The following is a 26,598-nucleotide window of genomic DNA, read 5'->3' as shown; positions in this document are numbered from 1 at the left end:
TTTCAGATTTAATGAAATGTGAATATATTACAAGGAATAAAAAAATGTGATAAAAGTCATCTACTTTTAATTTACTTTGCTTGAGTTTCAGCAGCAAAACCAAGAGGTGAACATAATATATACTGCATGAATATTTAGTTTTCGGAATACAAGAATAATTATGATAATTTATGAATTGCAATAAATTTGAAAACATGACAGTGCTTAAACTGAAATGGCCTGCACTTATATAATTTTCCACAGGAATGGACTATCTGGTGCTGCAGAAAAATCATTTTTAAAACTATTTTCAGAAAGAATAATTCAATTTGGGCCCAACAAATTTAGCAATATAAATTTCTCCTTTTAGGCCTCATTCAAACTTCAATGCTGCATCCATTTTTTTCCATGGATACAGCACATACCCATTATAATCCATGGTTCTATTCACATCTGTGTTTTTACACTGACCATGTGTTTGTACAAATCAAATGGAGATGTCCATTTTTACCCAATGGCACAGACGACAAGGGCCACTACAAGTCTATAAGTCGGGGAAAACACAGAGCAGACAGAAGGCATCGATGTACCCTCTGTGTGCTATATGTATTTAAAGGGAATCTGTCAGCGGGGTTTTGCTTCTTCATCTGAGAACAGCATAATATAGACAAAGAGATCCTGAATCCAATCATGTATCATTTAGATTACTGGTGCAGCCATTCTGACACAATCTGAATTTTTAGTTTTAGTCATGTAGAAGAGTCCAGAGAGCTTTCCCACCCCTACCAGGCTTTCTATAGAGATTGTACATTGACAGTGAAGTGTCAATCAGAGGAGGGAGACTGCTGTACGCCTGTCTTTGTAGCCCAAGCAATGATAAGGGTTCTGCTGCTTAAACAAACATAGCAAATAAACAACAGATCGGACTGTGACAAGACAGGCATCCAGGAATTCTCTGTGTTAAAGTGGTTGTCCACTACTTTGACATTGATGGCATATCTTTAGGATAGGTCATCAATGTCTGATAGTCTGGGGTCTGACACGCCGCACCCCTGCCGATCAGCTATTCTCGGTCCTGGCGGTGGCAGCAGGCAACCGAAAATGCTCAGTTCTGGCGCTGCTCCGTCTTCTGATAGTGGCAACGGCAGGGTGTTGCACATCTGCCTACTATTGATCATAATGGGAGGCAGATGTGCAGTACCCTGCTGTGACCACTATCAGAAGACGGAGCAGCGCTGGAACTGAACATTTCAAGACACCTGTTGCAGCCGCCGGGACCGAGAACAGCGTGTTGGACCCTGGCCGATCAGACATTGATAAACTATCCTATGGATAGATCATCAATGTCAAAGTAGTGGACAACCCCTTTAACCCTTGCAGCATGCTGTCTTCAGCTTATAGTGAATCGGCATGAGAAAAAAAGCACTGGCTGGCACTGCTCCATAGTATAACATTGGAGTGAGTGCAATCCAATAAAACACCAAATAGCACTGGTCCGTGTTATACGCCAGTGTGAGTGTAGCCTAAGCCTATCTTACACAAACCTGAAAAAAAGAGAACCCCACACAGACATCAGGCCACCTCTCCGTTCTATATCCATATAGATGATGTGGTGAAACAAGAGGTCAGGCAACATCTCTATATTCAAGCTAGATATACACTTCTCAATTATCATGACAGCAAATTCTTGGGAACGCTTTGTGTAAACAGAAAATGTGCTGCCGAGAATATGGACAATCTACGCTCTATGACCAATTAATTATCCATCTGTGTGCATAGGAAATATGGTCTGCTTGTCTGAACAAGCTAGAAAACGCTCAACTATAAGCGAATATAGCTGATAGGTAATCACTTAACACCACAAGCTGGGTGTTAAGTGATTACCGGTGGAAACCGGTCCTTAGTCTTGACAAAACAGGACTTGGTTATCTTGGGGGACTTGGTTATCTTCACACTATGACATTATATATATATGTATGTATATATATATATATATATATATATATATATATATCTATATATATATCTATATATATATATATATAAAATATATAAAGCTGAGTGTATGTGTGTATGTATGTGTGTGTGTGTGTGTGTGTGTGTATGTCCACTAAAAGAATCCGCACCGTCGTATTTACAATCACAAAATTTTGCACAGACACTCCATGTGACTCAGTGAACGTCATAGACTATGTTTGGGCGGGAAAATGTAACCCTGCCCTTTACAGTTACTCTCCAAAAATCCTGCCTCCATTAAAATGAATGGAGGTGGGAGCTACAGGCTATTAATAGCAACTGTCAGTGGTTGCTATAGGAACAAAAACTGTTAGTATAAGAAGCTTATGTGTAAGGTAATAAGATGTCAGTGGGGAGACGGATAGAGAGAGACAGAAAGAGACAGACACAGACAGAGACAGACGTGGAAAGAGACAGACAGAGACAGGCCTGGAAAGAGACATATATATATAAGTTGTGTGAAAACACCTTCCATATAAACTAATAAAAATCTGTTGAAATTCTGGTAAAATAACAGATATCCTGCTAATAAATAATCTACAACTATGAAAATTCTATTTTCAGGGATCATCACTGCGAAGATGAAAGTGTTGGGATTTGTGGGACGTCCGAGTGAATTGTGAAGTAGGGCCAAAAAGGCTAAACCACTTCCAGAAAGTTTACAATCATTTTCTTCATCATTAAAAATATCTAGGAAATCAAGGTATCATTCCAAGTCAGATTTGTAATGACACATACTGATAGCTCAGGACCCCGGTCCAGACTCAATGTCAGTATTCTGCAGCCGCAGGATGGGAGCTCTGTGAACTGTTTCCTATCAGATAACAACTCTCCTCCTCTTTTGGTTATCCAGTCTGGCACAAAATCATGTGTGCATCACACCTCAATGATGATATTGAGCCAGTCTGGCTAATCAAGGGTTTTTATCTGATAGGAGGCGGTTCGCAGACCTCACGTCCAGAAGCCACAGAATACTGATGTGGCCGCTGGTCCCGGGACCTGCAGATCCAATAATTAATTTCTATGTAATAACCAACTCACCCTCATGAATGCTTGGTGTGTTCTACAGCTTTCAGACTTCTGTCGGAGTTCAATTTTCCCCGAATAAACCTCTGTTGTTCCATTGGAAGAGAAGTAGAATCTGGCAGGAGTCCCTGGCTTTCTTTTAATATCAGAGCTGATATTATAGTGCAAGACTAAAAACCAAAGAAAAGTGTCATATTAATGAATTCTAGAGAAATCCTGAAATAATGTAATGAATATAATACAATCAATTAATTTTTGTATTTTTCATCAAGTAAAACATTTACATAAGGTAGCCCGACTGTCGTGAATTTTTTGATCTTTTTTATTCACAAACTACAATTTAAAGGGTTTGTCCACTTTCAGAAAAATGTGCACCAAATTTTGTAAAATGCCTAACGTAAGCTCAGTAGATGGTCACCCTTACTGACTTCAGTGCTGACTCTCGACAGTTCTCCGTTTCTGGTGTTTTGGCACTAACTGGTCATTGCAGTGATGAGCCCTGTTGATGTGATGAACGCCCTGGGCAAGCCAGGGGTCAAAGGTCATGCACCAACACACCCTACATCCCAGTCAGGAACACCAAAGCTAACCAAAAATCCTTGTTGCCTTCCTCCAGAGGCTGATGATTCACACCAGGGGGTGGGCCAGGCGGTTGGCTCCGCCCACCGAGGAGTTCACAGCTCTGGAGGCGGGAGAAACCAGGCAGAAAGCTCAGGGAGGAGCTGGAGTGAGGAGCTAAGTGGAGGAGTAAACAGCTAGTTTAGCCCAGGCAGGGCTTGAGTGAAGTGACGTGAAGGAAGTAAAGTGGTAAAGGAGGAAAGCAAGAGTGGTGACAGGGAAGAAAGAGAGTGGAAAGCCTGAAGGGTCCAGCTGTGTGCAGGACCGGGTCAGCAAGGTCAGCAACGACGTTGACTGTCCAGAGGGGTGACTGTTCGGGAGTTCCTGGAAGGACCGCGGACGGGTAGTGACCCGGCGGTCTGGAGCAGCGTGCAAAGGACAGTCAGCACCAGGGCAGGGGCCTCTCGGACCCCGGCAAGGCTAGGAGTCGCCATAATTTGCCGAATCCGTCAGTGAAGGGGACGTCGATCCCCCAACAACCAAGTCCCGATTGAAGGCAACAGTCCAACCATTAAGGAGGAACACCGCCACCGCCAAGGCACCAGTTCCTCAGGGCCAGCGTCTGCGGGCAAAGTAGAGCTCCTCCGGTCCAGCTTGAAGCCGGGGAGCGGGTTACCGGTGGGGACCCATCGCTACCAACTTAGAAACATCAGGTGCAGGTCAGAGGGACATCACCGTTACCTACTGGGAGAGCAAGTGCAGCCGTCCGTGGGAACCGTCTTTCCAGCCGTGTGGTTTACCGTAAAACTGTGTCAACGTCTCAGGCTGAGTGAGTACCACAGTGCCGCAAGGCACAGCGCTGCCCCCGCGTCCCTGCGCCCACCAGGCCCTGAATCTCCCATCTCATCACCGGGCCCCGGGATCACCAAAACCCCTACCCACGGAGGGGCAACGCAACACCTGGCTGCTCCGCATCACCATCCCCGGGATCCCCATATTGAGCAGCGGTGGTGAAATCACCACAACCGTGGGTGGCGTCACGGACAATAAACTATCCCCACACCCAACAACCCCCCTTTCACTCACGGGCGAGGAGTGCCGCTCGAGAACCCCCGGGATCCGGCCCACAGCTCGAGCCACCACTGAGCAGCAGCCGCCGGACCCGAGCAGAAGGGATGAGCGTAGTGTGCTGACACCCGCCTCCCCGCCCGCGACAATGTCACCGCTGCAGCCAAAATGTATGGACTGGAGCAGTGGCAGGGAGCAGGCTTTGAATCCAGCAAGGGAGAGAACCAGCTGTCTGTTATTTTAGGTATTTTACACAGTTTAGGCCTCACTTTCCTGAATGTAGGACAACCCCTTTAACTGTTAACTATACTATAACTCAACAAACATTACATACATCAATAGCACAAGTGAATAAAATAAATGTTGTAATGCATTTTATCAGAGAGTTCTGGTTCTTTTTACTCTGCTGGTTGATTCCCTCTAAGGGTATGTGCCCACGATCAGGACTCACTGCTTTCAGAACGGAACGCAACGACCTGACCGGCGGGGCCGTGCATCTCTTCCGTAGGAGACCACAGCTGACTGTGCCCATGGTCAGGGTTCAGGTTCTCCTGCTTGTGTTCTCCCTAAGGAGGACGCATGCAATTTCGCAGCAAGCAATTGACAAGCTGCGGTTTGGAAAGCCGCTCCGCAGGTCAGTGTTTGCTGTAGAAAAAACAAGCACAGTGGGCACAGGATTTCTAGAAATCAATCCACTGTGCTTGTACTGTACAATGCACCGTTTTAGACGCAGCTGACGTAGGCTGTGTCCAAAAGGCTGCGACCACTGATCGTGGGCATGCACCCTTAGAGGATTCTTCCTACTGATAGGTTCCCTCTAAATTAAAGGCAGCTCAGAGGCTGACTTGCTTTATTGCATAGAAGTTAGCACATTATAGACCAGTGATTCCCAAATTCCAGTCCTCACAGTCCCAACAGGTCATGTTTTCAGGATTTCATTAGCATTCAACAGTGTATGGAATCATTATCAAGGCATCACCTGTGCAACACTAAGGAAATTCTGAAAACATGACCTGTTGGGGGCTGCGAGGATTGGAGTTTGGGAACCATTGCTATAGACAATACACCAGACCTTATTTTTGGGATCTCTGCACAGTGACACAGCATCTTACCAATGTGACCAGGCACTGCCTGTCCATGATACATAAAGCAGATTGTAACATTCATACACACTGCTCGATGCCCATTTTCCACACATTCATATCTTGTCCGATTCACAGAACTTGGAAGCTTTAAGGAGGCATCAAGAGTAACAACTGGTCTTGTTCTAGGTATAAGAAAGAAACACATTAATCTTGATTTCATTTCTATGCATTCCTAAAATAAGTGTTTTTAAAATTAAGTTTACAAGCAGATTAAAGTCATTAACATTCTTATAATAAATCATTATTGCTTATGGTGATCAATGTTAAATATTAAATATTCAAAGGAATGCTCAGATTTATTCCAGAAGTAAAGCCACTCTGCTATTGCAAATCCTTCGCATTCAAGTGAATATGACTGATGTGTAATACTGAACATAACATTTGGACAAGAGGGGCGCTGTTTCTGGAAATACCTTTAAAGGGAATAGGTCAGTAGATTTTAGCTACCTCATCTAAGAGCAGCATGATGTATGCAAAGAGATCCTGAGTTCAACGATGTGCCACTTAGATTACTTGCTGCAGCCGTTCTGATACTGTGATATTTTAGATGTTGCATGTAGCAGAGCTCTGAGAGCTGCCTCCGCCTACACTAGACTTTCAATGCACATTTCCATAGACGCTGCTAATCACAGAGGGGGCAGAGTCAGACTAGAGCTCAGGTGCTGCTGAGACCCACTAATGATAATGAGAAGAGGATTAAACTAACATTGCAGCTAAACAATAACAGACTGAGATAAGACACACGGGACTGAATGTTCTGTTTTAATTCTTGCAGCACGCTGTCTTCAGATTACATTGCAGAAACCTCCTGACAGAGTCCTTTAAATCTGTAATATATACAGCCATATTACAGTTGTGTGAAATCAGCATAAAATAAAATGATCGAGCCTCACCTCAGCAGAACAGCAGAGTCAGAAAGAAATGCTCCGACTGCAACATCTGCAAAGCAAACATTAAATTAGACAAGAAATTATACAGTGATGGCCATAAACAGTTATAGATTATTGAACTTTTCAATTTCAGCTTCTGTATTTCAATGTCTGAAAATCAAAAAAAGGAATTATTTTTTTCACTTATTGTTTGCAGGTGTTAAATTAATCAGGATTAAAGTCATGGGAAGACGGAGTCCTGTGCGACAGCGTCTGGGAGCACATTCCCTTCCATGATGCATTTTCACAGATTGCACGATTATTTATGCCTTATATAGTAATATTATTTTATTAATATGGTGTTCAAATAACAGTGCAATACATTCTGCATATAATACTTCTATCCTGTTATCAAAATAACAGTGCATAAAGTGGCATAAAAGAATACATTGTATAATTAGATAACAGTAGCACACAATGCCTGTGCACCCACCATAAAGTGCTCAAGTAATGCAATCATAGTGACCAAATAACAGCTGCATTTACACAGTGACCAAATATTAGTTTCATACATTCCTCAACATTGAAATTGCAACACAAGAAGGAAAAGTTTTGTAACTATAGAAATCATAAAATTGATTGATAATGGTATACAAATTATGTAAAAATGGAAACAATTTTCAAAACATCTGGGTTTAGTCAATATCAATTATTAGCGACACAAGCAGACGTAATCTATGGTAGCATAATGGTGGCATAGTCTTCATTATCAGGTTGGTGTTACATTGATTTGGTCGTAGAACTAGTGGTATGGCCATTTTCTGAAAACTGCTTTTCAACACAACAACACCAGGCCAAATGTTGCTGGAGCTACTGTGGAAAATCTGCATGGCCTAAATGTCCTACCCTGGCAGGTAGCGTTTCTGTTCTTGTCTCCCATTACGCACATCTGGGACATCATTGGTTGGCAGTTAGAAAGGGAGCTGCCAGCAGCAGATCTTGATGAGCTGCCCAATCACATTCAGTGAAAAACAATTTTCAGGCAACCATTAAAGGGGTGGTCTGAAACATATTAATTTTCATCCAAAATCACTATGTATATATTGTAATAATCCAATTGCTCTTTTAATATACTTCAATTAAAAAATCTCTACCTTGTATTTATTATTTACTTGTCTTCATTTTAATGATGTTCCTTTTGAGATTATACAGTGCATCAAAGGGATGCTAAAATGGGATGGCACTGCTACAGACTCTGTCCTTATACTGAAATGAAGCATCATCAGTGACATCCGTTTTAGGGATTGGACTAGTCACTTCTCTACTGAGCATGTGTCAGTTGTCAATATAACCTATGTAAATTACAAGATCCCTTCTTACTGTGCAATATTCTTCTCAGTGCACAGTGACAGTGCGTTCCCTCGCCAGCTGTAATGGAAAGGGATGAGGCAGCAATAGAGAGTACTGTCAGTGCACATTGTAAGGAAATAAATGCAATAAGCAGGGAGAGCAGAGTTCAACCCCAACCCTAAAACAGACATCACTTTCAGGGGCAGGGCTAGACTCTGCTCATTGCTTTCTCTTCTTACAATGCTCACTGACAGTGCACTCTGTTGCTGGCTCATCACTCCTCATTGGAGCCGGTGAGGGTGTCAATGTGCACTGAGAAGAAAATTTTGCAGTAACAAGACAGCTTTTACTGAGCATATGTTGGAATTGACATAGCCTCTGAAACAGACTTCACTAATGATGCTTTGATTCAGTGTCAGAAAAGAGGCTGTGGCAGTGACCGCAGCCTCTGCACCTTGATGATGTCCCATTTGAGTATCTCAGCATGTACTGGGGATTCTCAAATTTAATATTATCTGAATTAGAATAGATATATAAATAAATAAATGTAAAAATAAAGCAGGTAGATTAGTGAGGGAATGGTAGGGGCTTTTTAAATAAAGCATATTAGAAATGCTATTAGATTATTACAATAAATACATAGTCATTTAGGATGAAAATCAATATTAGTTTCAGATCACACCTTTATTAACCTCTCTGATATCATGCCAAGGCTCCAGAGGTCACTCCTGGTCAGCACCACATCCAGAACTTCTCACGCATGGTGACTTCACTGAGTTACTGATGTCACCGCTTGTGAGAAATTCTGGGTATGATGCTAACCTGGAGTGACCTCTGCAGCCTCGTTCTCTGAACTGCTTAAAAAATATTGCCCTTAAGAGAGAGCCATGTATGGGAACCTCTGTTATGCTCATGGAATGGAATAGGTGAAAGGATATCACCTAGCCACGTAGCTTTTCTACCGAAATTTCTAATACCAGGAGCAAATATCGTTGCTAAAGTGTGCTAAAGTGTCATTTTGTACCAGAGGTGATGATTTTTATAGACTATAGGAAGAATAGCTTGATAATCAGTGCTGAACATTGTGACAAATGTGATTCTATCAGAAAAATTTGTATTTGTTTTCTTGTGAGAAAATAGTAGTTGTTAATGCAATTTTGAGGCAGCTATGGATTGGGCATGTTTGACATCTTTTGTATGCAAATTGGACAAACTGTTGTGTTGATTAAAAATAAATCATTTTCTTTTGTAATCAAGGTACCTTGATTTACCCCTTTTGAAAGCAAATTTGTCATTTTGGCTGTAATTTGTTTAATTCGATCGGCATAAGCCAGGTAAAGAGACACAATTAGTGCATCTAATGCACCGATTGTGGGGCAGCTGTGGGCTGCTATTTTTAAACTGGGGAGGGCCCGATAACCATGGACTTTTTCAGCTTGAGAAATCCAGGCCCCAACTGTCTGCTTTATCTGCGCTAGATAACAAAAATGGGCAGGAGCCTACATTGTTTACTTATTATTTATTAAATAATTTAATGTTGTGGGGGAGTCTCTACTTTTGATAACCAGCCAAGATACACCACACAACTGAAGACTGAAGCCCACAGCAGTCTACTTTACCTGTGTTGGTTATCACACATACACGGGGACCACATTTCAAAGTGGTGTAATACTCTGACAACATTGTTCCCAGAAAAGACCTGTATTTTACAGATGCATCAAGGCATCTTGCCCATGCTGTTTCCATTCAATTTCACCAGACATCCTGGGAGGGTCCGCAGGAAAATTATTTGAGTTTCCCATTGACCTGCATTAGATTAGTTATATGTGATGATGATGAATAGTACAAATATTCAAAACAAATAATCCGATAATAATCTTATCCTATTATCTACCAATGTCCTTTTTTTGGGACGCCTAATCTTTTGCTTTCAGCAACTAAGATTTTATAATTAGGTCCAATAATTATTAATTTAATAATGATTATTAATTATTAATTATTAGTAATATTAATTATTTTTTTTTAATAATTATTATTAATTATAATTTGGCAAATTATGTTTCTGATTCATTAGGACCCAAATCATTAAAAAATCTGTCATTTAATAAAAAAAAAATTAAAATTGCTAATTTGGCAAGTAATGGGTTATCTAAGAACAAGTACATACTTTGTGCTATTATTTTCCCAGGTGTGGAGCTACATTTTTGTCACTTGAGATAAAAGTGAAAAAGGCATCCCCTCACCAAATTGAAGAGTGGAACATTGCAGAGATGGATTGAAACGTCTTGCCCCCTCACCTCAGTAGAGGGCCAGTGATCAATGATATATTATGTTCCCCATAATGATATATAGATGGTAGCGTGTAGTTCATTGTTGAGTATGGCTATGGCGAGGTACCTGCATTGAGGCCCCTGAATTTACTTTATGGGGGCTAGAGGGGTAGCAAGCCACGCTTCCTGTATCAGGGCACTCACTGTGGATAGAGGGATAGGGCAGAAAAATAGTGATTTTTTTAGGTGTAACTAGCATTTTGCTAGTGATTAGCTTTGTAACATTTACTCCATCTTATTTACCTTGATATCCATTTCCATCTGCATCTAATCCAGTGGATACTGATTGTCCAAATGTGCTTAATGAGAAGCCAAGCTTCTGTCCCCATATCCTCTGTAAAACACCATAACATATAGATTTCAATTACTCCCATCACATATTATAAGGATGTAAAATACAAATGTGATTAGTATTCTGTACTGTGTATAAACAATGTATCCTTCTTGCCATGTGATGAGGTTGTAGGTGGCATCAAGCTTGGGTCACTTTCCGGTGTCGGATACCTCTCTGCCACCTAAAAGGACGGTGGCATTATAAAGGTCGAACAACAATGGACATAAAAGGACGGTGGCATTATAAAGGTCGAACAACAATGGACATAAAAGGACGGTGGCATTATAAAGGTCGAACAACAATGGACATAAAAGGACGGTGGCATTATAAAGGTCGAACAACAATGGACATAAAAGGATGGTGGCATTATAAAGGTCGAACAACAATGGATTCCCCTGATCTGCATTCTGCATTTTCAGGCTATGCTTTTCCTGTGTCATGGTTTTGATAGTTGAACGCTTGTTGGCATTTCTACACCACACGGTATTTTGTGCTACTGTTTAACTTATGTTGCAATTTTTTTATACAGACAATGCGTAAAGCAAATGCAAAAAGAAAAAACAATCAAAGGTTAGTTCTTAAAGGGAAATGCATTGTGACCTTTGAACTGCATGAGAATAAGAATTTCAACTTTTCACATCCCTTTTGTTGGATAGAGCTAGAATTTGGGTGATGGGGTTTACAGAAAAAACAAAGTAAAAAAAATCTAGACCCTCCAGAGACCTAGATTTTCTTTGTAGCCACTTACTCCATTATAACAGACATGTAAAGATCCCAAAAAAGAGATTCCTCTCCATTGATTAGTTGTTCTCATGTTCTTTCATTAAAATTGCAAAATGCTTGTAAAAACAAACAACTTTGCAATTTACTTGTTATTAAAAATGCTCTCTTCTCAAAATGGGAGAGCAATCGTTTACTACTCATTGCCAATGTTACTGGCTACTGTGGTGGCTAAACCTGTGCAGTGCTTACAAACTCTTTTAGAAAGTAGTTGTAAGCACTGCTCTGAAGCTGGCCAGATCAGTGGAGAACACTCTTATGCCGGCGTCACACGGGACGATATATCGTGCGATCGCATGAGCAATCACACCCGCCCCCGTCGTTTGTGCGTCACGGGCAATTCATTGCCCGTGGTGCACAAAGTCGGTAACCGCCGTCACACGTACTTACCTCCCGCACGTCCTTGCTGTGGGCGGCGAACATCCTCTTCCTGAAGGGGGAGGGACGTTCGACATCACAGCGACGTCACACAGCGGCCGGCCAATAGAAGCAGAGGGGCGGAGATGAGCGGGACGTAACATCCCACCCACCTCCTTCGTTCTGCATTGCCGGCAGGATGCAGGTAAGCTGTGTTTGTCGTTCCCGGGGTGTCACACAGAGCGACGTGTGCTGCCTCGGGAACGATGAACAACCGGCGCACAGAAGGAGGACCGATATTTTGAAAATGAACGACGTGTCAACAAGCAATGATAAGGTGAGTATTTTTGCTCATTCACAGTCTTTCGGAGGTGTCATACGGTACGATATCTCTAACGATGCTGGATGTGCGTCACAAATTCTGTGACCCCACCGACATATCGCACGATATATCGTACCGTGTGACGCCGGCATTACCTTCCAATTGGCTTCTGTGCAACTATGCTCCTCGAGAATACTCATTTCAAATCTTGGGGAGATGTTGCCACTGGTGCAAACTGTCAATTAAGTAGGAGTGCCTGCCTCCCAGCAAGCAGGAAGTCATTCAGTAGGGGAGCACTATGCTCTTGCAAAAGATAGTGAGAATAACCCTTTATCATAGTATTGCCCAATAGGGTATTTTTTAATGGGATTTCTAAAACAGGTGACCTCTTTAATCCCTTCATGACCTTTGACACTGGTACATCAAAGGTCGTGTTCTTGTCTTTGATGCAGGATCAAATGCTGAGCTGGCATCATTTCGCACACATAATAGCTGATTTAATTAGCCATCATGGGTCTCTAACAGACACGGGTGGATCGCAGTTCCACTCGCAGCTGTTAACTAGTTAAACTCCACTATCAAAATCTGACAGCATCATTTAACACTCAGGGGGGCGCATCATTCCTCCTGCCCATCGGCGCGTCTGGGACATAATGACTGGGTGCCAATCTTTTGTAATGACAGCCAGGGGTCTGCTGATGACTGTCCTATGAATGCCAGCACAGGGCCAGCGTTCATAGGAGATTGTGATTTCTGTTATACTAAAGCACAAGCGTTCAGATAATCGCAGGTTCAAGTCCACAAAGGGGACTATTAAACACATTTAAAACTGAAAAAAAAGTTTTAAAAAACACAAAAGTTCACATGACCCATTTTTGCCACATTAAAAAAACCATAATTAATAAAAATAAAACTTCCACGGCTCCACTCATCCCTAAAAGTAAATTATGTCATTCCAAAGTACAACTCGTCCTGCAAAAAAAGAAAGCCCTTATATGGCTATGTGGATGAAAAAATTAATGCTCTTAGAAGAAGGCGAGGAAAATACAAAAACGCAAAACTTGAAAAATTTCCTGGTCGTGAAGAGTTTCACATGTTCACTGCCAAGGACATAAGACATGTTATCATATTAATGTCCAGAATCAGAATAAGACTAGAGTCACATGAGCGTATAACTCACACGAGTACAAAGTGATAAAATCTCGCATTGCACTCGGTCCCATGTAGGACAATGCTGCAGCTCAGATCTGAGAGTGTTTTCTCGGACTGAAGAAAAAAATCACAGAATGATGCGATTGTTTGCAAGTCTCCTATCACTCACACCCATACAAGTCTATGGGTTCCAGAGAAACATTGCACTACACTCAGAAGACACCAGAGTGCAGTGTGATAATTGCATCAGCTGACAATGGAGGAAATGGAGAGATTATTGTATCACCTTCCTCCGCAGCTGTGATCCAATTGCAAGATCGGATCACAGTATAACGACACTCGGCTAACACCCGCAGCAGATGCCATACGCTAATGTGACTTCAGCCTAAAGGGTGCTTTACACGCTGCAACATCGCTAGCGATAGCACGCGCCCCCGTCGTTCGTGCGACATTTGGTGATCACTGCCGTAGCGAACATTATCGCTACGGCAGCGTCACATGCACATACCTTTTCAGCTACGTTGCTGTGACCGCCGAACAATTCCTCCTTCAAGGGGGAGGTGCGTTCGGCGTCACAGCGACATCACTGCGGTGTGACTAAGCGGCCGCCTAATAGCAGAGGAGGGGAGGAGATGAGCGGCCGGAACATGCCGCCCACCTCCTTCCTTCATCATTGCCGGTGGACGTCAGGTAAGGTGATGTTCGTCGTTCCTGAGGTGTCACAAATAGCGATGTGTGCTGCCGCAGGAACAAGGAACAACCTCGCTACTCACCAGACAACGATTTTTGGTAAATGAACGACGTGTCACAGACCAACGGTTTTTAACTCTTTTGCGATCGTTTAAGGTCGCTCATAGCTGTCACACGCTGCGATGTCGCTAACGACGCCGGATGTGCGTCACAAACACCGTGACCCTGACGATATATCGTTAGCGATGTCGCAGCGTGTAAAGCCCCATTTAGCCTGCTATCAAGAGTGCAATAGGTCACAGTAATAAGAAAAGCAGCATGAAAGTTATATCACTTGTTTTGTGATTTGTGAACAAAGGAAGTTTTTAGCAATGGAATCTGCAATTAAAATCAGCAAGAAATGTTCCCTGAACTGAAAATGATGAAGTATACAAATACCTGGGTAAAAGAAGATGTAATGCCTTTTTCTCGCCCATTATAAATATATATGGCTCCATTCATATTTTCTTCGTGTGGTGCCCCGATTGCCACATCTGTAACAAGAAAGATATAAGCAGAAATGAAATCATCCCAACCCTGAAGTACATTAAAGTATCACAATATATATATATATACATATATATATACATATATATATATATATATATATATATATATAGATATACTGTATATATACACACACACATATATATACATATATATATATATATATAAATAAAATATATATACATATACATATATATATATATATATATATATATATATATATATATATATATATATATAAATAAAATATATATACATATACACACATATATATATATATATATATATATATATTCAGTGTATATATATATATATATATATGTACACATATATATACTATATATATATATATATATATATATATATAATATGCACACAAATATACACTATACTGTATGTGTGTGTGTATTTTTTTAAAGCCACTCCTCCTCGTAAACAAGATAGGCACGTGCTTTTTATGGCAATCTAGAAAAATCTTCTATGGTGCAATGAATAGTGTGAAGTGCTCTCAGTTCAGTCACTTGAGATTACTAGATATTTAAAGAGACAATTGCACATAAAAAAACAAGAATTTTTTTTTTTTACACACTAGAGGGCAGCGTTACACATCACCAGTCATGTATCTATTTGTTATAGTTTTCAGGATCTGTAAATTATTATCCCCTATTTATCTATGTATCTAAAACATAAATATACCTCAGTTTGTATCATGCTTTTTACTGTGTTCTCTGCACACTAGAAGTTTTCCATAGCCATGTGAGGACTTGTTTTTTGCGGGAAAAGTTGTACTTTTGAACAACATCATTCATGCCCCATATTATACTGAAAAACGTGAAAAAAATTCCAAGTGCGGTGAAATTGGAAAAACAGTGCAATTGCACAATTGTTTTTTTTTTTTCTACAGTGTTCACTATTTTGAAAAACGACCTGCCATTATGATTCCCCAAGTCCGTATGAATTCGTAGATACCAAATATGTATAGTTTTACTTTTATCTAAGAGGTGAAAAAAAATTCAGAAGTTTATAAAAAAAAAATAAATTGCACTTTTTTCGCCATTTTCCGAGACAGATAGCGTTCTCAATTTTTGGGATCTGGGGCTCAGTTATGGCTTATTTATTGCATTTTGAGCTGTTGTTTTTAATTATACCTTGTTTGCATAGATATGATGTTTTGATCACTTGTTATTACATTTTAATGCAATGCTGCGGTGACCAGAAAACCATAATTTTGTCGCTTGGAATTTTTTTCTCACTACGCCGTGTAACGATTAATTGATTTTATATTTTGATTGTTTGGATATTTCTGAACATTTTTGGACATTTCTGAAACCAAATATGTGTATTTTTTATTTTTATTTTTATTGTTTTATTTTCAATGGGGCAAAAGGGGGTGACTTGAACTTTTAGGATTTTTATTTTTTTTTACATTTTTAATTTTTTTTTTACATTTTGTACTCATTTTACTAGTCCCCTAGGAGACTTTTTCACTGCACAGCTTGATTGCTTCTCCTGATCGGAGCAGTTTGGCGTGTTCAGCCGGACTTTTGATAAACTTCCGTTTGGGACCCGGACTTGACCTGAACCCCAGTGGAAGTCACTGGGCAGATCGGGACTCCACCCGCATGCAGCAAGCCATAAACAGATCACTTTCAGGGTAGGTGGTCTGGATTTTTCCATTTTTTTCTGGGGGACTGAACACTACTTCTGATCATGCTGTTGTTACACCCAGTGTGACACTGCAAGCGGCTCACACTGGTCTGGGCACCGCGCTTACCTGAGCACAGCGATACTAACTTGAGTGGTGTTTGTACATAAAGCACCAGAACTCCAAACCCGAGTTTGTTTTTTAAAAAAAAAATGCGTGGGCTCCTGCCGTGTTTTGATCGCCAGTCAGGTAAAACTAGGCAGCTGTTGGCTGGGATTCTCGGAAGTCCGCAGCAGCCCCTGGAAATGGCGCATTGTTTCTTAGCGCCATTTCCAGGCGCTTTACCTGGCTCATCCAGCAGCCCTAATGCGGTGGCATGCTGGGTAAAAAAGGGGTTAATACCAGCTTTGTAATCTCAGATGGTACTAAGCCTGAAATTCATGGTGTCACGCCAAATTAGATATGGCCACCATGAATTTCTAGTAAACAGTAAAAAAAAACCACAACATAGAGAATTTTTTTTTATTAGAAATAAAACAAAAAAATATTTAGAGACTCCATCTTTATTATAAAAAAATCCTTAGTCCGACATAATCAACAGGGAGAGCAATGTCAGTTTCATCACTCTGTAGAGACATATCAGTCTATACAAAGTGAGAAGCAGAGAGAGCATTGTCAGCTCTGCTACATTGTTCTGTACAGAGCAAGAAACAGGCTGACGGTGAGGGTATGATTGGACTTGCATATTGCATTGCATAACCCCGCAAAGCCTGACCCCCTGAGGACAGGAGCGCTTCAGCTGCATGGAAATACATGCAGCTGATCGCTCCTGTTGGGAGATTGTGCACCATGATGCGATACTCGCACAGTGACAATCAGTTAACGGGACCTTTGATGACATCACATCACAGAATTTGCAGGACACGTTGCGGGACATGTAAGTATAATGACAATGTTTTTTCATAATGTGCTTTTTTTTTCACAGCCCCTGGACCCGATCTGTAACACGAGCTTCACAGGAAACCTTGTGATCGGGATCGTGTACACGATCACTATGTGAACGGTACGATCCCCGATCGTTACAGTTCGGGATCGCCCATCACTATAAGGCTGGAAGCACATTTATGTGTGTAAAATCTGTCCGAGTTGCATGATAAAAAGTTGGACGATTTTAGTTCACGTTAAGATCAGTGTGCAATGCAACTGCAGTGCGATCCTGAGATTTTTCTCATGATTGCATTCCGTGTGCAATGCGTGTTTGATGCGTATAGGATCTGTTTTTACTATGTCATCTGCATTCAGCTCTGCTACATGGCCGCTGACAGCAGACACAGACAGAGCCATGTAGCAGAGCTGAATGGCCGCTGACAGCAGACACAGACAGAGCTGCGCGATCAGAATGAAGTCGGATGAACTTCTTCCTACTTCATTGTCATCCCACGGCTCTTATTTTCGGTCACAGGTGAAGGTTTCACCGGTGACCGCAAATCCCCTGAGTGACCGCAGTGAGCCGCACTATCAGCGGTGCCGTCACTGAGGTTACCCGCGGCCACAGCTGCAGTCCTCCCGCTGAGATCTGTGGCCGCGGGTAACCTGAGTGACGTCATCGCTGATAGTGCGACTCACTTCAGTCGCTGCGGGGAGCTCACAGAGAGCGGTCGTGGTCTGGGACTGCTCTGTCAGCTTCCGATGTAGCAGAGCTGAAAGCGTCGTGGGACCGCTGTGGATTACGTTGGACCTGGAGGGGTATTTTGGGACTTTATTAAAATGGTGAAAAAGCTTGCAGTTTTTTGTCTTTTAATACAAATGAAGGATTTTTTGGATGTGTGTGTTTATTTTCTTTAACTAACAGGTTAATCATGGAAGATATCTTGGGGAGACATCTGCCATGATTAATCTTGGACTTAGTGGCAGCTATGGGCTGCTGCCATTAACTCCTTATTACCCAAATTGCCAACGCACCAGGGCAATTCGGGATGAGCCGGGTACAGTCCCGGGACTTTCGCATCTAATGGATGCGGCCATTCCGGGCGGCTGCTGGCTGATATTGTTAGGCTGGGGGGCTCCCCATAACGTGGCGCTCCCCATCCTGAGAACACCAGCCTTCAGCCATTTGGCTTTACCCTGGTTGGTATCAAAATTGGGGGGAACCGCACGCCATTTTTTTAAATTATTTATTTATTTATTTAACGTCATGATATAGACCCGCCCACCTGCAGCTGTGATTGGTTGCAGTGAGACAGCTGTCACTCATCGTGGGGGCGTGTCTGACTGCAACCAATCATAGGCACCGGTGGGCGGGGAAAGCAGGGAATACGAGATGAATTAATGAGCGGCCGGCTTTTTCAAAAGAGGAGAAGCTGCCGGAGCAGTGTGAACGCCGTGCAGCGCCGCGCCAGTGATCGGGGATCGGTGAGTATGAGAGAGGGGGAAGAGGGATAGACCCACATGGACAGAGAGAGAGATAGAGACAGAGAGAGAGACCGACCGACCGACCGATAGAGAGAGAATAGAGACCGAGAGGGAGAGACCGACTGACAGAGATAGAGATTGACAGACATTGTGAGACCTCACTCATTTCCAGTGTTTTCTGAAACATGCGATAAATGTATTTAGAAAAACGAATGTCACTAGGATGGTGTGAGTGCCGGTCCGTGTGACATCCGTTTATTTACCCGCTCCCATAGAGTTGCATTAGAGAGACTCGCGCGAGAAATTCCCCAAAACGCAGCATGCTGCGATTTTTTTCTCAGTTCGATTTGGAGTGAGAAAAAAATAGCAGATGGGAGCTGCCTCATTGATTAACATGTGTCCGAGTGCAATGCGAGAATTTCTCGCATTGCACTACTGCGAGAAAATCGCAAGTGAGAAGCCGGCCTTAAACATATCATCCACAAGATTCTTTCTAGGGTAACATCACATGGGACTATAGGTATAAAATTCATCTGTGTGAACGGAGCCTTATACAAGTCTGCCCTTTTTACTCCTCTGCTGTACAATCTCTGTTTTCACAATATAAATAATGCTGATGTTCTACTAATTCTGCCTTTTCAGCCCCTTGTTATCAAGACACATTTTGCAACTCATAAAAAAATAATGGGGAAATCATTAAATTTAGCCCTTGTTATTTAATTCTGCAGTTTTCCAGCCGGTTCTCATGTTCACTTCCTTTTTGATGTACTTCAGCAATAACTGTTTCAAAGAATAAATGATTGCACACGTATAAAACAGAAGTAAAGTTCTGAGTGGTGAGTTTCTGCACACTCTGTAACTGGAAGTCCACGGGGTGCGCACATCAGTGGGAAATTAAATGAAGACCATCCTTAACATTACAAAATCAGTTATGTAAATATAATATACTCTATACTAAAATTGCAGCTGTTAAATGGTATATGCAGTTCAAAAAACCCACTGTCATACACTCTAATTCTAGTTAAAGGGAACCAACCAGCAGGTTTTTCACAATTAAAATACAGGCAGTGCCACACTGGCATTAGTATCCTGATTAAAATGATACCTTAAATTTTGAAATCTAAGGCTTGATTGCAGAAAAATCCTTTATCAAAGGTCCAGAAGTGATGTCATTGGTGCAGTGGTTTGAGCATCGGGATGGGACTTTATGGGTCGGGTCCTCTGGAATGATTCCTCCTCCTGGCTTGCCTCCTTTTCTTTATGTAAATTTTGCACCGTCATTGCCATTGCCGATGTTGGCGGCGCATGCGCATTGCTTGTGTAATATTGTCTTCAATAAAATGGTGCCACAATCAGCATACCGCGATCTTCGGCGCTATTTAAAGACACTGTGGAGACTAATATGAGTGGGGACGTATGCACAGATTGATTTTTTTTTTATCAGCACATGTGCCGTCGCCACTCATAGTCATCTCCATAGTGTTCTCAGTAAAATGGCACCGGAGATCGCAGTACGCACATGCTCGGATTCCGGCGCCATTCTATTGATGGCAATGTCACACTAGCAATGTTCATGTGCCACCAACATCGGCAATGGGGGTAGCGTCACAAAATATAAATACAGAGTAGAAGGCAAGGCAGGAGGAGGAATCATTCCAGAGGACCCGACCCATAGAGTCCCACCTTGATGCTCAGGCCACTGCACCACTGACATCACTTCTGTACCTTTGATAAAGGATTTCTCTGCAATCAAGCCTCTGATATCTAAATTGAAGGTATGATTTGAATCAGGATCCTAGCGTCAGTATGGCACTGACTGTACTTTGTATGTGGAAAATCTGTTGGGTGGTTCACTTTAGTCTATATCTGCACCACAAAGTATATTTTTTATTTCCAACATTCGATAGGTATGTGTGTATAAAGTAGGCACTAGCTGTGTTATACAGCTGGAATATGCCTCTAAAAACAGTGTCACGAACCACCGGGGGGGTCACTCAGAAATCCCCCGCGCTGGCTACCAGTACGTCACAATCGGGGGGTAACAAGTGGGGGTCACCCCTCCTTTATACCTCCCGACCGACAGACAGAGCACGTGATGCGCTCTCTAGCGCCCCTCTTATAGTCAGGCCAATTATGGAATTGCCCGACAATAAGCAAGGAGGCCGCTATACTACTTATGCCGATTATTGAAGGGTCCCCGGTGAGAGTAGGGTATATATTCCCCCGACCTCCGCGGGCGGAATATATAAAATCTCCCCGAATCTCACTGGCCTCCCCACAATAATCCTTGGCACAAACTCGCTGCCACCAACCGCTTCACGGTAACTATTAGCCGAACACACGGACGTGGGATTCAAGATCGAGATAACAGAACAGCCCAAGATTAATTATATAATTTAATCAGCCTAAAGCACACTAGAAACTACAATATATACAATAGGGAATCTACAGAATATACAGTTATGTCAGAGTACAGTTACAGATAAAGCATGGTTTACAAACAGGCATACACAGTTCCAGCAGTTACCTTGTGCGTCTGGCCACAGGGGGGCGCCGTGGACCAGGTTTCCAGGATCTCCCTCACAGGTCTTTCCCAACCAGGCCCCCGAGCAAAAGAACACTGGAAAATGGCCGAAGTAGGGTTATCAACCTGGGCAAATCCAGGTCCCCTCCTACCTTAGTGACCTCACAGGGAAGCACTGCCACTCCCCCTGCATGGAGTCAGAGTAATATCCCAGAAGGGGCTATTACCTGCAACTCCGGACTGGGAGGTCCGATCGGGACGGTTCTGGTGCCATCAGATCCGCCCGGGTCCCCTCTGCATTTTGAGTCCAAGCACGACTCATTTACCGGACTCCTACTAGCAGTTCTCTATATCTCGCCGCCCCAGGGTGCCATATACACTCCGAGGATATGCACAGATTCGGCTCAAAGTCCCGATTCTAACGATGTAGGGGGTGTATGGCTGAGACGCACGGTAATATCATAACTGGGTATGATATTACGGAGCCAGCAGTATGCTCTCCTGTGGTGACTAGCTCCCTTTTGGTTTTGCCAGGTCACTGTCCACTTTCTTTGATGAGCGGACACAGCTCCCAGGGGCTCTTCCTCTCTCTCTTTGTTTTAGAGGCCTGAGAGAACACTAATCTCCATATCAGAGGAGATGGCTGTTGGAGGTGTAAGTGGAACACAGACCAGTTCCTTTGACACCTATCTGCTAAACAAACCGTTTATCCCTGTGGTAAATTTTCTGATTGAAGGAGTTGTGTGAAGGAAAGGGGGGGTGACACCAGGAGAGGGCTTCCTGACATAACTTGAATATCATGATTTATCGTCATATCTCCGGATTTACCTCACACCTCCCCCCTTTTGAGGGCACTAGGGGGCAGCACACTCCGGTGTTCCCCCGTGCGCCCGACCGCGACCTCTCCTTGTCGGGACAGCCCGTCTGTGTTACCGTGGTCACGGCCCCTTTTGTGTCGAATGGTGAAGTTGTATTGCTGGAGCGCCAGGCTCCATCGCAACAACCTGCCATTCGTCCCGGAGACAGTGTGTAACCAGCTGAGGGGATTGTGGTCCGTCTCCACGATGAAGTGGCGCCCGTATAGATAGGGTTGCAGACGCTGCAGAGCCCACACTATGGCTAGGCATTCCTTCTCCATTGTGGAGTAGGCCACTTCCCTTGGTAACAGCTTCCTGCTCAGGTACAAGACTGGGTGCTCTTGGCTCGCAGAGTCCACCTGGCTGAGCACCGCACCGAGGCCGAAGTCACTGGCGTCGGTCTGTACTACAAACGGCCGCGTGAAGTCGGCTGCCTGTAGCACGGGCGGGCTGGACAGGGCGTCCTTTAGGGCCCGGAAGGCTGTCTCGCAGTCCATTGTCCAATCGACTGCAGAGGGCAGCTTCTTCTTGGTGAGGTCCGTCAAGGGCTTTGCCAGGCTACTATAGCATGGAACAAACCTCCTATAGTACCCAGCGGTCCCCAAGAAGGACATCACCTGCTTCTTGGTCCTGGGGGTGGGCCAGGATGCGATGGCCTCCACTTTCTCAGGCTCGGGCTTCAGTGTTCTCCCGCCTACCCGGTGACCGAGGTACTGGACCTCGCTCATGGCCAGCTGACACTTTCCCGGCTTGATGGTCAAACCTGCCTGGTGGATCCGCCTGAGCACCTGTGCTAGATGCTCTAGGTGATCTTCCCAGGTGGGACTGAAGACGGCAATGTCATCCAGGTACGCGGCCGCGTACCCTTCAAGTCCCTTGAGCAGGGTGTTGACCATCCGCTGGAAAGTGGCAGGGGCATTCCTCATCCGAATGGCATCACCGTGGACTCGTACAGTCCAAATGGGGTAATAAAGGCAGAGCGTTCCCTGGCCTTGCGAGTCAGGGGGATCTGCCAATATCCCCGGCTCAGATCCATGATGGTCAGGTACTGAGCCCCGGCCAACTGATCGAGCAGGTCATCGATGCGTGGCATTGGGTACGCATCGGCGACCGTGACAGCATTGAGCCCCCTGTAGTCCACGCAGAACCGAGTGGTTCGGTCCTTCTTAGGGACGAGGACTACAGGCGAGGCCCAAGCGCTGTTGGATGCCTGGATCACCCCCAGCTTCAGCATCTCGTCAATCTCCTGGCGCATGTGTTGCTGCACCTCCAGGGAGACCCGATATGCTGAACGCCGGATTGGGGGATGATCCCCAGTGTCCACGTGATGGACAGCCAAGCTAGTCCTTCCGGGCTGGTTGGTAAACAACCCCCGGAAGGGGTGTAGGGTGGCCCATAGCTGGGACCGTTGGTCCTCCAAGAGCTGGTGGCCAACCTCCACATCCTCAATGGATCCGCCTGCCCTAACCTGGGCTAGCATATCCAAGAGGGTTTCCGCTTCTCCCTCCTCGGGCAGGTTGCACACGGGGAGCGCACATGCCTCCCGCTCATGATGTGCCTTCATCATGTTCACATGGAAGGGCTTCCGCCTTCCACGAGCAGGGTCCAGGGTGACCAGGTACGTTACAGGGTTGAGCTGCTGGTACACGAGGTATGGGCCTTCCCAGGCTGCCTGAAGCTTGTCCTGTGGTACGGGGACCAGTACCCACACCTTTTGACCCACTTGGTAGGTCCTCTCACAAGCGTTCTGGTCGTACCAATGCTTCTGATCGGCCTGGGCTTGAGCCATATTGTCGTGTACCAGTTGCGTCAAGGCCTGCATTTTGTCCAGGAAGCGCATGACATACTCGATAACCGACACTCCAGGGGTGGCCAAATCCCCTTCCCAAGCCTCTTTCACCAGAGCCAGGGGGCCCCGCACACGTCGCCCGTACAGGAGCTCAAACGGTGAGAATCCCGTTGAGGCCTGTGGAACCTCCCGGTAAGCAAATAACAGGTGTGGGAGATACCGCTCCCAGTCACGCCCGTGGGAGTCGACCAACATCTTAAGCATCTGCTTTAAGGTGCCATTGAACCGCTCGCACAGGCCATTAGTCTGTGGATGGTACGGGCTGGCCACCAGATGTCGCACCTGGACTTGCTTACAGAGGGCCTCCATCAGCTGGGACATGAATTGGGTCCCCCGGTCAGTGAGCATTTCCTGGGGAAAACCAACTCGGGAGAAAATCTCCAGCAATGCAGTGGCCACCTTGTCAGCCCGAATGGACGACAAGGCCACTGCTTCTGGGTACCGGGTGGCATAGTCCACTACCGTCAGTATGAAGCGTTTCCCGGAGCTACTGGGGATGGCCAGCGGGCCGACCAGATCCACAGCCACCCTCCTGAAAGGCTCATCGATGATGGGCAGAGATACCAGTGGGGCTTTGGGGAGTGGCCCCGCCTTCCCTACTCTCTGACAGGTTTCACACGAACGGCAGTAGGCAGCCACATCGGCCCCCATTTTTGGCCAGTAGAAATGCTGGTTTAACCTGGCCTTGGTCTTAGCGATCCCTAGGTGTCCGGCCATCGGAATCTCATGTGCGATCCGCAACAACTCCGTCCGGAACGGATAGGGTACCACCAACTGTCGGTCCCTGGGCCACGCCTCCGGTGAACCCTGCTGGACCGTGACCCGGTACAGCCGTCCTTGGTCCCAGACCACTCGCTCCGGGTCCGAGTCCGAGGGAGGCTGTGCCGCCTGCTCCTTAAGAGCTTTCAGGCTGTCGTCAGCTTCTAACGCTGCCTGAAACCCCTGACTAGATGTGGCCAGAATCGACGAGACTGTCACATCTTCAGTCAGTACCCCGGGACCTGTGTCCTGGCCTCCACCTGACTCGGCTGCCACTTGGTCAGGAAGGGAAGAGCTATCGGACCTCCGGGAGGCCCCTTGGCTTCCAGCACTCCCACTGCGGGTGACAGCGGCCACAGCCGCTGCGACCGTGGGTCGTGCCTGCTCCTCCTCCGTTCCTGACCAAGTCGCCGGTTCAGGCAGACCTACCTGGCTTCCTGACACCCCGGTTGTGGGGGAACCATGTACCGAGATCTTACCTGGGAGCACTTCCGCTCCTGGACCGGCCCCAATCTCACCGGCCTGTTCCCCCCCTGCAGCAACAGAACCCCGCTGTGAAATCTCTGGGGACCCCACATTTGCTGTGGTAGCCCCCACCCCACACACTGGTCCTCCCCCTGCAGCACCCTGCTCTCTGCTTATCCCTGCAGAGGGCAACAGATCCCAGCTCACTGGCTGATCACTTGTAGAGGCATGGTCACACCTTTCTCTGACTCCCTCCCCTGTCACAGCTGCAGCTGTGTGTGTGTCTATGGTGTCTGTGCAAGCAGAAATATCAGAGTTTACTCCCTCCTCCCTTACATCATTCATAGATAACACATTAACATTGTCCGGAGGCATGTCAGTACTGGCTGAAGGTTCAGCCCTTGGGGGGGGCCCAAACTGGGAGGTTATCTGCCCCAAATCTGTCCCAAGTAGCACGTTTGCGGGGATCCGATCAGTTACCCCCACCTCTCTCACCCCTCGCCCTGCGCCCCAGTCCACATAAATGCCAGCAACAGGCAGCGCCGGGTCAATGCCTCCAATCCCGGAGACAGCGAGGGTTTTTCCAGGTATCAAGTCTTGGGGGGACACCATCTCAGGCCGCACCAGAGTCACCTCCGAGGCGCTGTCTCGCAGTCCTATGGTCACAGACCGGCCGACGATGACAGGTTGGAAGCTGTCCAGGGACCTACCACCACCCCCACCCACACAATACACCTTGGGCGGCCCTTGGGACGGGGACGGAGCCGGGGCCTTGGGACGCTGAGGGCACATGGCCTTGAAGTGTCCAGGTAGGTTGCACTGATGGCACCGTCTTGGTTCTGCCACGGGCCTGGAGAGGGGAGTTGAGGGGGACACCCCCTGCAGTCTAGGGGCAGGTGGGGCAGTCGCAGAATTCATCTTACCCCCTCTCCAGGTGCTGCTGGTGGCTGCTCTCCTGGCCTCAGGAGCCCGATTGTTGGTGTAGTCATCGGCCAGGGCAGCTGTAGCCGTGGACCCCTTTGGCTTCTGGTCTCGGATGAACTGACGGAGATCCTCAGGGCAGTTCCACAAGAGTTGCTCTGTGATGACCAAGTCTAGGATCTCTGGTCCGGTGGTAAGCTGCAGGCCTTGGGTCCAGTGGTCGGCAGCTCGGGCAAGTGCCCGCCGGTGGTCAGCCCAGGAGTCCTTTGGTCCCTTCTGCAGGGTCCGGAACTTCTTGCGGTAGGACTCCGGAGTGAGGTTGTACTGTTGGATCAGGGCCCGCTTGATGGTGTCGTAGCCCTGATCTGCCTCAGTAGGCAAGTCCCCAAGGATTTCCAGGGCCTTACCCCTTAAACGGGGGTCAGGTATTTGGCCCACTGGTCCTTGTCCAGATGGTGCTGCAGGCAAGTCCATTCAAAAGCAGTCAGGAAAGAGTCCAAGTCTCCATCCTTCTCCAGCACTGGGAAGTCCTCAACACGGACCTTTGGAAGTTTGGTGTCTTGAAGGTCACATGTGGCTGATGAGGGCCGGAGCTGAGCTAGCTGCAGCTGGTAGTCACGCTCTGCCTGTTGCTGTCGCTCCGC

The 26,598-nt window shown here is 45.4% G+C and overlaps 1 protein-coding gene across 1 annotated transcript in view; it reads right to left on the bottom strand.

The window, feature by feature from the left end:
- The window catches only part of ITGA4 (integrin subunit alpha 4), a 213,749-nt gene that overhangs the window by 57,217 nt on the left and 129,934 nt on the right, over positions 1 to 26,598 (bottom strand). Inside the window, exons 11-15 of the mRNA XM_075317408.1 lie at positions 14,415 to 14,509; positions 10,585 to 10,675; positions 6,686 to 6,731; positions 5,760 to 5,914; positions 3,037 to 3,191 (exon numbers count right to left, since the gene is read on the bottom strand). Of these exons, the coding sequence (XP_075173523.1) occupies positions 3,037 to 3,191; positions 5,760 to 5,914; positions 6,686 to 6,731; positions 10,585 to 10,675; positions 14,415 to 14,509 (542 nt within the window). The remainder of the gene's footprint in view (positions 1 to 3,036; positions 3,192 to 5,759; positions 5,915 to 6,685; positions 6,732 to 10,584; positions 10,676 to 14,414; positions 14,510 to 26,598) is intronic.

The sequence above is a fragment of the Anomaloglossus baeobatrachus genome, chromosome 7 (assembly GCF_048569485.1).
Source record: "Anomaloglossus baeobatrachus isolate aAnoBae1 chromosome 7, aAnoBae1.hap1, whole genome shotgun sequence".
Classification (NCBI taxonomy): Eukaryota; Metazoa; Chordata; class Amphibia; order Anura; family Aromobatidae; genus Anomaloglossus; species Anomaloglossus baeobatrachus.
The sequence above is the reverse complement of the archived record's forward strand: the minus strand, read 5'-3'. Positions and strand labels throughout refer to the sequence as shown.